This window comes from Sphaeramia orbicularis, chromosome 24, assembly GCF_902148855.1.
Source record: "Sphaeramia orbicularis chromosome 24, fSphaOr1.1, whole genome shotgun sequence".
In the NCBI taxonomy this organism is placed as follows: domain Eukaryota; kingdom Metazoa; phylum Chordata; class Actinopteri; order Kurtiformes; family Apogonidae; genus Sphaeramia; species Sphaeramia orbicularis.
Window position 1 is genome coordinate 5,721,436 of NC_043979.1, and position 11,141 is coordinate 5,732,576.

Genomic DNA, 11,141 nt, shown 5'->3' on the forward strand with positions numbered 1-11,141 from the left:
GACTTTATGACTGCATAAAATGCATTTTATTGGCTGTACAATAAAAATTAAAGTGCTCCAGAAGCGGAATGAAGAGCTATAGATATGTATCAAACAATATCATACAATAATAGATTGATAATGGCAATAACAATAGATAATAAGAGTAACAGACAGAGGCCTACATGCTAGGTAAAAGTTCTACTATGTTCCATCTCCATATAGCTTAGTCTACATTTTCGTAGCAAACCTCTACCATTGAGCTTATGACCCAAAGAAATCAACACCTACAAATATATGACTCCAAATCTATATGTAAGACATGATAAGATATGACTTTATGGATCCAGTCGTGTGGAAATTCCAGTGTTTGTAGCAGCCCCCCCCCCCCAAAACAAAACAAAACAAAAGCAAAAACAAAACCAAAATGTATAAAGACAATCAGAAACATTCAAAGAGTGAAACATGAACTATAAAAATCTACTACAAAGTTTTTTTGTTTTTTTTAAACAATATCTTTATTGAACTTTATATTACACAATGATTAACAATATACTCAACATAAAGCAAACAATAAGCAACATATTCCCCCCAAATAAATAAATGAATGAAAGCAAATAATAATAATAATAATAATAATAATAATAATAATAATAATAAATTAATGAATTAAATATAAAGGAAATAAGCATAAATAAACAGCATACAGCTCCATAAATCTGCTACAACGTTAACTTTTAATAATAATAATAATAATAATAATAATTATTATTATTATTATTATTATTATTATTATTATTATTATTATTATTATTATTACCTGTTAACTTTGTCATTTGGTCTTGCAATTAAATTTGAGTTTTAAGATGTAAAACTCTTTCCCGCCGCACCATGTCGCTGCCTGCACGTTCGCCTTTCGCCTTTTTGAACCTCGTCAGTCGCCGTCCACCGTTTGACTCAACTTTATTGCTACAGGTCACCGGTATCTGTCAGATATGGGGGCTCGCGTTGCGCGTATGTTCAGAAATTTCAACCTGGAAAACCGGGTCCACCGGGAAATCTCAAAGGAGAAGCCGAGGGCAGCACCCCGGTATGCGGCTCACAGTGACCCGGGCTCCGACGGCGGCCTCAGAGGTGAGCGGGTGTCCGTAACCGGTACCTTGTGTAACCGCGGATCCTCCTCTGGGCTCCGGTCAGATCACAGACACTGAACACAAACTCAGGAATGTGTTGGTACGATGTTGACGAGGATTTTGTGCGTTTCAGAGGCGAATACGGGCGTCCTCCACCAGAAGAACGACCCTTTGCTCAAACACCTGAAGTCCGTGTACGTGGATTCCACAGACCCGGCAGAGGTCAGACCGGGACCGGGGTCAGAGGTAAGAGGTCACACCGGGACATGGATCCACATGTCCTAAATCTGTTTATTCAGTTCAGTTCAGAGCCTTCAGAATAATGCACAGTCCACTGGCAAAACATCAGCAAATGTCACATAAATATAAAATAATAATAAATTCAAATACATCATTAAATGTCAAACTCATTTTAGTTCAGGGGCCACATTCAGCTAAATTTGATCTACAGTGTACCGAACCAGTAAAATAATAACATAATAAAATAGAAATAATGTCAACTCCAAACTTTTCTCTATGTTTTACAGCGAAAAAAGTAAAATTACATTATGAAAAAGTTTACATCTACAAACTATCCTTTCAGACAATGTGAATCACATGAACAAACTGAAAAAATATGTGTAATTTGAACAATATTCTGCCTCAGTTTATTATCTACACATGTACATTATAACTTTAAGATCACAGTGGATCTACAAATACACAAAAAACATTTAGTAACAGGCAGAAAATTATTAAAATTGCACTAACTTCTCTTAAGCCATTTCAGGTTGTTCATATTTGTTCATGTTATTCAGATTTTTTTTTGTGAAATTATACTTTATTTTAGTGTAAATACATGAAAATGTTTTCATTTACAAAGAGAACAATTTGGGGTTGTCATTATGTATATGTTATTATGATAGTATTTTACTGGTCCTGCCCACTTGAGACTGAATTGGTCTGAATTTGGAACCTGAACTAAAAGGATTGTTAATATCTTCAGTATAATTTTTGCATTTGACAAATTCATCCCTAGGGCCGGACTGGACCCTTTGGCGGGCTGGATTTGGCCCTCAGGCTGCATGTTTGACACTTGTGGTCTATATTATGGCAGAATATTTGCAAAGTCAGCTTTGTCGCTTTTGCCAAATGTTCAGCACATACAGAAGCCTGAAATTGTAACTCTAAAGCTCACAGTGCATCAAGGAACATAGTAAAAAAAAAAAAAAAAAGAAAAAGAAAGAATAGAACTGTAAACAACAAAGATCTGAAGAAACAAATACATAAAATTTAATTTAAGCCACCTAACAAACTAAAGTTACAGCATAAGGCATACGGCAGATTGAAGGTTAACGTGACAACAGTAAAGTCACAAGTGAATTAAAGTGACAGTGACAGTTGCTTGTTAAGTGTACACTATAATGTCTGAACGTAAGTATTTTTTTTATGTTATGGTAGAATATTTACAGTCAAACAGTAATCTTACACTTATAATGAACTCAAATTAAGAATTTATACAAATACATATTTATAAGAATATGTATCTTAAAGGCAGTATCTTTTAAAAGCATTAAAGAACATTTATCAAACCTATGGATCAAACTTTCATTGGCGTCACAAAGATTTGTACAACATGCTCAATTTTTAATTATGTAACCTGTTTCTCATACAGACAGCACCTTAAATGAACAAATTTTACTTTAAGGAAGTGTTTCCACCCATGGTTTTAAATAGCAAAGTAATGCATAGATTTTTTTATTTTTTTTTAAATTTTAATAAAGGTTCTAATTTAGAATTAAGGGAGGTATTTTTTGATAAAATATTCTTAGATATAAATCCATCAGGTCATGTCATTGTCCCATCTGCTCATAAATACAGTGAAGGTTTGGGAGAAAATCAGTGTAAAAACATTGGTCTTTAAATTCCTTAGAAGCAGCATTCCTACATAATTTACCTGTCTCACTTTGTATTCTTACCTGATAAAGTTTGTACAGAAGTACAAACTGTAGGAACAACAAACTCAGAGTGAATGGCACCACCTGGTGGTGTTGGAGTTTACACCCACTGAAGATCTTTTCATTTCTCTAATACTTTGGCTGAATGGTGGTGTTGTTTCCAAAGGCAGCCTCCGGTCTATACAGGGTGTCCCATAAGTCTCCATACATAGGAGACATAATACATATGGTTCTAACATGTATTTCTTTATATTTCTTCTTTATAGTTCTTCAGCAGTGGAGGACACGCATTGAAATGTGTTCCCGACAAAATGGCAGTCATATAGAGCATATTATATAAATAAAAATGGTTTATGTCAAGAAACGTTTATTTTTCCTATGTATGGAGACTTATGGGACACCCTGTAGAATAGGATAGAATAGTCTGTGTGTGTACTCCCCTCAGATCAGCAGCATCTGGAGTTAAACTGATTTATCTACAACTCTTGGTATCCACACCAGTTCTGTGTTGTAGTTTTTCATCACTTTCTCAACATTTTACTATTTAAGCAGTGACATTTATAAGTACAAACCAAATACAAACTCTTTTTTTTTTTTTTTTTTTTTTCATTGAGTGATGCAAAACAGAGCATGACAAGGGAAGGACGACATACTAGCATTACATACAAAGAATGAAGACAAGATAGAGACGAGCAGGGACTCATAACATTGGGCATGTTTTGATTATGTCTCCCTCAAAACAAATACATGGACTCACATATGTATGTAGATACTCACACACACACACACACACACACACACACACACACACACACACACACACACACACTTTCAACACTTTTAAACTGTTAAAATGCCAAATACAGACTCTTATCAACAGAATATTTTACAGTTCTCAAAAACGTAAGTGCATTTGGTGAAATGTCTGAAGCACAGATTGCTAACATAGGACATATGCTCCTCCTCTTTCACTTAATTGGATTTATTCCGTATATATGAATTCCACTTCTGTAATGTTTGACTAAAGGATCCCAGATGGACGATACATGCTGATGACATTTTATTCTTGCAAACTGATTATTATTGTATCATATAATTCAGTAAGTGTTACAAATATACATCGGCTTGATATTGTTCACATGTTCCCCATATTCATATCTCCATGTTCATTAAACTACATTTTATTTTGAGGTATCGGGTAAACTTGGATTTACAAAACAGAGATTACTTAAATTATGTAACGGAGCTTTCTGTAATTGTAACTTTGTATTCAATCATTTAATCCTACTTTGTTTAAATCTGATTAGTCCCAAACATATTTTTACATAGTCTTTGTTGGTGTAAATCTGTCTTTTTGTGTTAGTTTTTGCTTTTATTCTGTACCTGGTGAATATTTCTAACCAGTTGTGCTGTATGGATGAACTAATATGACATTATCCCCCACTGTGTTTTATATTATTCCATTCATAAATCATTTGTTACATATCCACAAACACAGTAACAGAAGTGTTACTGGTGCTGCTGTGATGGATTTACCATAAGCTTCTAAAAATAAGCAATGCCTGGTTTTCTTGTATACTTGTTAGGGAGCCAGTAAAAAACCTTTTTGCATTAAATTAATTTAATTAGTCAGCCTGAGGATGACGTGTCTGCTGTGAATTTGGGTCACTGGGTTTTTTTCTCAGTCATTTTCACTGCAGTGCTAAATAAATCTTGCTGTGAAAAAGGATCAGTTGGCCATGAAAGTATCTCCTGTAAAGACAGCTGTTGGTGAAGTAAACGCAAGTGGGAGACATTCTTTAAAGTCTTTTCATGGTGCAGTGTGTACACGGTGTAAGAGACTCTGTTTTCTGTCTTTGATCTCCACACAGATATCAAAGAGCGCATCGGAGGGTGAGGAAGCAGAGCGGCGGCCCCTGAGGTTCAGTTTACCAGGGCCCAGTTTAGGCCTTGTGGAGCTGACAGACGTCCCTAAAGGCAAACTGACCATCGCTGAGGCCCTGAAGGCTCTGAACAGCCACCGGCAGCACCCGCAGACGTGGACGCCACAGAAGATCGCTCAGGAATACGCTCTGGACTTAAAAGACACAAAGGCTCTTCTAGAGTTCTTCATCCCCTTCCAGGTTCATATCTTACCACCTACGAGTGGAAAAACCAAGCAGATAAAGGCTTCTTAGCACCGGTTTGATTGTGTAAGGGTGTTTATTTATGCATGTTTAGAAACTGCAAGAGGAGAGAAAACTCAGTAAACTGTTAACTATAAAAACTGTTTTTAGGCTGATATTTATCTTTACTAGATTCCAAAGAAGTACAAACTCTTATGAAAACCAGAATCTAGGAGATATTTCAGGTCTTGAAGTTTCACAGGAATTCCAAAACATTGCAAGAAATAGGTAGTTGCAGATTTTTGGAATTACAAAATTTGTTGCTGAACATGACATGAGAGACTGACCTAAAGTTGGGGAGTAGGTATCCTAGCCTAGCCTAGCCTAGCTTAGCTTAGCATAATGATTCCGAACCAGAGGAAAGCTAGCATCACTCTGACAATAGTTTAAAGTAAAAGAAGTGAATCACATGATTAGTTTAGTATAAAAACTGGAACCAGTGAAAGCCTGACCTGTTCAGAAGTTTAACCCTTTCATGTGTGAATTATGAGAACCTTAATCAAGATTTTTTTTTTTTCCTGAGTGTTTTTATCCCTCTTTAGGCATGAAAAACCCCCCAATGTGATTTTTTTTTTTTTTTTTTTTTTTTTTAAATCAACCTGTTTTTCATGGAGTTACAAAAATGTCCACTCAGCTACACCATGAATTTTATTCTTGAAGCAAAGAAACATGTATTTAAAACCCAATATCATAAAGTGATATGAAAACAGTGAAATGAAACCATGTTTAATGCAGCTAATCTGATGTTTTCTCACATTTTAACATATTCTAATACTAGTTATTACTCACTTCATGGAGATAATATGCAAAAACTAAATATTAACATTTGATTTCCACTCAAGAACCAATCAAGAACAGCAAAGTTACAATAATGGTATGAATTGCAGTTTATGAGATGATGCATAAGTGTCCACTGTGTTGGTTGATATGGAACTAAAACAACAAAACCCATGAATATACAAGAGAACATCTGTAGAATAACTGTCCACTGTAGTGACCACTATGCATGAAAGGGTTAATATACACCTTACTGCCTTTAGTAAATTAGGTCAAAAATATTAAAGTCAGGTAAAAATAGCCCCATTTGTCAAAACTTAAAGTTCACCTACTAGCTGAGTTAATGAGAACTCTTAGCTTAGCATTAAGACAATTGCCTCAATCAGTCAAAAGTTTAAACTGCACCTATTAGACAAATTTCTGGTTTAACATAAAATCTGACAGCAGGAGGAAATGGTTTACGTGGTTCCACCTAAGGGTAAAAAACACAACTAGCTATTGTGATGCTGACCAATTTATTTACAAGTCGTGTCCTGTTAAATGTGTCAGCAGAAAGGTATTTATTGACGACAGCTGGGTGCTGATATTTTCTCTCCCTCTATTTTTACTGGTGCCAGGGTTTTACCTCAGTCAAGTTAGAGACACTGACGTTGAAGGGGTGAATAAGAAAGTGTCAGAACTTCAAAATTTGAATATTATCAGAGGACTGAGGTGAATGAACCAAAGAAGGGGCTTAAATGTGCTGAGTATGTGCTAAATATGCTAATATATGCAAACCACGTCTTAAGTCAACGTTATTCTTAACACATAACTTTTGGTTGAATGTTGCAAAAGGAGACAAAACCAGTAAGTCCTAAAATAAGGACATGTTGAAGGTGGATAGCTGTTATATATTCAGTACAAGCATTAGCATCTTATTTCACACAACCGTTTCCCTTGTATGCTAATATTAGCATGTTATTCAATAATCATCCCCAGACTAGCACCATGTTTGTAACTTGTCTTTGAATTGATGCATTTTCCACAGATCTGTGTACACTGTCCATGAGCTGGAGTTAAAGCATCTGATGTCTTTTCATTTAATGCTACTTTGTAATATAATTTGTCAGTGTTGTTCACAGTTTGTGCAGAAAATGCACAAAAAATGCAAAATTAGCCAGTACAGATGATTACAGATGATGTTATTGTCTGGACAAATGAGTACAACAATTCAGAAATGTTGAGGTAAACAATAACAATGATAAAATAAGTTAAACAACAAAATTTGGAAACATTTGAGGTTTTTTTTACCTGACAATGTAAGAAAATAAAAACACAATGCTCTCAGTGTCAGAATAAACTGAAGAGAAATGAAAAATTATTATCTGGGAGCTAATTATTGTGATAATTATTTCTGATTTATTGCCCTGCCATAGGTTTCAGGTAGCCTTAATAGACTGTATGAAAACCTTTAAATGCAGGTGTATGAGAAGAAAACCTCAGTATCTTCCCTCAGTTCAGTTTTTTACATATTTGCACAAACAACTGGCTTTAAAACTCATAGTTACCTCCGCCAAGGAGGTTATGTTTTTGCCAGGGTTTGTTTGTTTGTTTGTCTGTCTGTTTGTTTGTTTGTCTGTCTGTTAGTGTGCAACATAACTCAAAAAGTTATGGACAGATTTGGATGAAATTTTCAGGGTTTGTTGGAAATGGGATAAGGAAGAAATGATTAAATTTTGGTGGTGATCGGGGGTGGGGGGGCCCACGGGGGGGCCACTGATCGTTAGTGTGCAACATAACTCAAAAAGTTATGGACAGATTTGGATGAAATTTTCAGGGTTTGTTGGAAATGGGATGAGGAAGAAATTATTAAATTTTGGTGGTGATTGGGGGTGGGGGGGCCCACGGGGGGGGCCACTGATCAGCCTTGACAGAGGTCTGCGCTCTCCGAGTGCAAAACCTTCAAAACCTGAAAATTTCATCCAAATCTGTCCATAACTTTTTGAGTTATGTTGCACACTAACGATCAGTGCCCCCCCCCCCGTGGGCCCCCCCACCCCCGATCACCACCAAAATTTAATCATTTCTTCCTTATCCCATTTCCAACAAACCCTGAAAATTTCATCCAAATCTGTCCATAACTTTTTGAGTTATGTTGCACACTAACGGACAGACAAACAAACAAACAAACAAACCCTGGCAAAAACATAACCTCCTTGGCGGAGGTAATTAAGTTCACAAAAATAAATCTGCTCAGACTGAAGACTAGTAAAGAACGGATGACTCTCATACATTATATAAATTATGTGTAATTACTACAGAAAAGCATATTACACGCCTTTAAAGTGAACTGTCTTTTTCTTTGTTATATATAATGTTTTGATTGTACAAATGTTGCTGTTTCTGATCTGTTATCTGAAAAAGGAAGACATGTCTCCTTATCATGTACACCTTTCTGGATGAGAAAATGGATCACGAGGCAACATATCGCTGCATAAACGCACACTTTTGGAAAATAAAAGCTGAGTTTTCTTGTTTTTGATGTTATTCCAGCTGTTGCTCACTTTAATAACGCACTCATCGGTACTTAACCATATAAGAACTTCCTACAGCTAAACCACGCCTCCTTTTTATATATTGTCCTTCCCATTGGACCATGGTGTTCATGGAGCGTGTTCTTTGTGAAGTACGCGCCTGCCCATACAACTGATTTGTGGAGGTGTCAGGTGTCAGTTATCGGTGAATACAGAGCTGCGTAAAGTCGGACACGTTAAGGACGGACGCAGCCGGAAACGCATCTGTTCCTTCAAAATAATGGCACCAAGCGAGACTTGAAACTCGAATTATCATTAACAAGGTTTTAACCGCGATAATATCGTTTAAGAACAAATTCTAATCTGTGTTTTTATTCTATGGAAAAATGTCCCAAAAAATCTTTCCTGCATGGTATTATTCATACTTATATGTGCATTAATGAATCCTATTTAGATGTTTTTGGCCTAGTTGTAGCATGACAACACCAACATTTCTGCATGGGTTTGTCTGATTAATTAATATTTTTTCTACATTATCATCTTATCACATAATTGATATCATCACTAAAGTGTACCATCCACTACAATTATCTTTTAGATTCACTTTTCCTAAATCCCTCATATGTGATCTTTATGGAAAGAAGCTTTTGGACAATATGTTAAAAATATATATTAATGATTATGGATGGGTTTAGCTGTTATAAGTGATTAACTGCAGTACATGTATTCCACTAAGAATCCTACTATAATGGACGTTCTGTGTCCAGCGTATGTTTGTCTGACGTGTGTCCCAATGTTGCAGCACGGGAGGGCAAACGGGTGCAATGTCGCTGTTGCACCATGGGAGGGTGCTATCGTACAACCACAGGTACAATGCTGCTAGTATAATCCAATTAAACATATTTCAATCTTGTTTGGTCATAATAATTCCACTCAGTTTTACAGTAATTAATGCATGAAATGGTTTGGGACCAGTGTTGTGCACGTTACTTCCAAACTCTAATGCATTACAGATTACTTGTTACTGTTATTTAAAAGTAATTCCCTACATTATGAACCAGTCAATCAAATTTTATTTATATAGTGCCAAATCATAACAAAAGTTGTCTCATGACCCCGGGTCGTAATTGGCCCCGAGCCGGACTTGCGATATTAGTGATGGGCGGATCGATCCAAATATCAATAGTATCCATACCAAGTCGGTATCGGTATCAGATCGATACTAGCATGGTAAGATCGATACTTTAGTTTCAGTTTTTCTCTTGACCACATTGCTGCAGTTTCGTCAAAGAGGTGACAGCCAGGTCGCTGGACTCACCACTTCTGTCTTAGCACGGAGCAGGTGCACTTTGCTTCTCCACCCCCCTCTTGTGTTTCGACGTTGTGTTGTCACGTGACTCAGAAGCGCAAAACAAACAAGCACGCCGGCTCAGGTGTGCCCGCCCACCAGCCCACGCACAACACATGCATAAACTTAAACACAAAGCACAAGAATGGCATGGAAGAGGAGTGCCATGTGGTTATATTTTCAGGCTGAAAATGAGACAACGGCAAGCTGGATAATTTGTAAAAAGGCTATAAGGTACAGATTATTTTGATTAAACTTTTGTATTGCAGTTTCTGAGCACTACCGCAATTTTTTTTTTGTTTTAATTTGTTTTTTGGTGATCATTTAGCGCACTTTGTTAATTTAAGAAAAAATTCCAGACATGACGATGTATGGGGAAAAATTATGTTTTTACTGTTCTATTTTTTCTGGAAAAAAAACTTATTTTGATTATAAAGTATTTTATATTTACTTATAAACTTTGCCCTAATTCTGTCCTGGTTTTTAGCTATTTAATAATAAAAGAGGAATCATCACAAAACACTTAAAGATCATGAAAATTAATTGAGATTTAGGAATTTGATGATGCATCCACCTTAATTATTGAAATGTATCGGTATCGATATCAGCGATACTAGCCCTGTATTTACTTGGTATCGGATCATTACCAGAATATGCAGTATTGCAACACCACTACTGGACATGCCTGGAGTGGCATGTTACCGTTGTTATAGATCGTATCTCAGACCTTTGTAACTTTTCTTGTTTTATTCCCATTTCATTTTTGTTGTTAGTTTCGGAAGCTGTGCCCTTGCGAAACATGCGTTTATTTTTAACATAAAACAAGCATTCAGAGAATGCAAACCTCCACTAAGCACCCCAAACAGTGTGCATGTGTGGATCAACTGTTTCTTTTTAAACTATGGATGTGCAAAACAAATTTCACAATGATATCTCACGAACTGCATTTTTACCTCCACCAGGAGGTATTGTGATCACTTTGCTTTGTGTGTTTACGTGCGTGCGTGCGTTTGCTCATTTGTTTGTTGGCAAGATAACTCAAAAAGTTATGGATGGATTTTCATGAAATTTTCAGGAAATGTTGATACTGGCACAAGGAAGAAATTATTAAATTTTGGTCGTGATCAGGGGGGAGGGGATCTGTCTTGGCGGAGGTCTGCACTCTCCCAGTGCTTTTTTTGTTTTTGATTTTTTTTTGAATTGGTGCATTAAAAATAACAAAAGTCAACAGAGTGTAACGGAAGAGAAATGGAGCTGAAAAATATTTCGTACAAAGTTGAAGCTTGGTA

General features: G+C 36.2%; 1 protein-coding gene across 1 annotated transcript; it reads left to right on the plus strand.

The window, feature by feature from the left end:
• The first annotated feature begins 945 nt into the window (after positions 1–945).
• On the plus strand, positions 946–6,673 carry ndufaf4 (NADH:ubiquinone oxidoreductase complex assembly factor 4). Its single transcript, XM_030127973.1, has 4 exons — positions 946–1,113; positions 1,246–1,358; positions 4,921–5,676; positions 6,228–6,673. The coding sequence occupies exons 1-3, from the start codon at positions 975–977 to the stop codon at positions 5,224–5,226; spliced, it is 558 nt and encodes a 185-aa protein (XP_029983833.1). The 5' UTR covers positions 946–974; the 3' UTR covers positions 5,227–5,676; positions 6,228–6,673.
• The last annotated feature ends 4,468 nt before the right edge of the window (positions 6,674–11,141 follow it).

Coding starts and splice junctions, on each gene's coding strand:
- ndufaf4 (XM_030127973.1), top strand. CDS start 975: ATGGGGGCTCGCGTTGCGCGTATGTTCAGAAATTTCAACCTGGAAAAC. Junction 1,114..1,245: donor CTCCGACGGCGGCCTCAGAG/GTGAGCGGGTGT, acceptor TGTGCGTTTCAG/AGGCGAATACGGGCGTCCTC. Junction 1,359..4,920: donor GACCGGGACCGGGGTCAGAG/GTAAGAGGTCAC, acceptor ATCTCCACACAG/ATATCAAAGAGCGCATCGGA.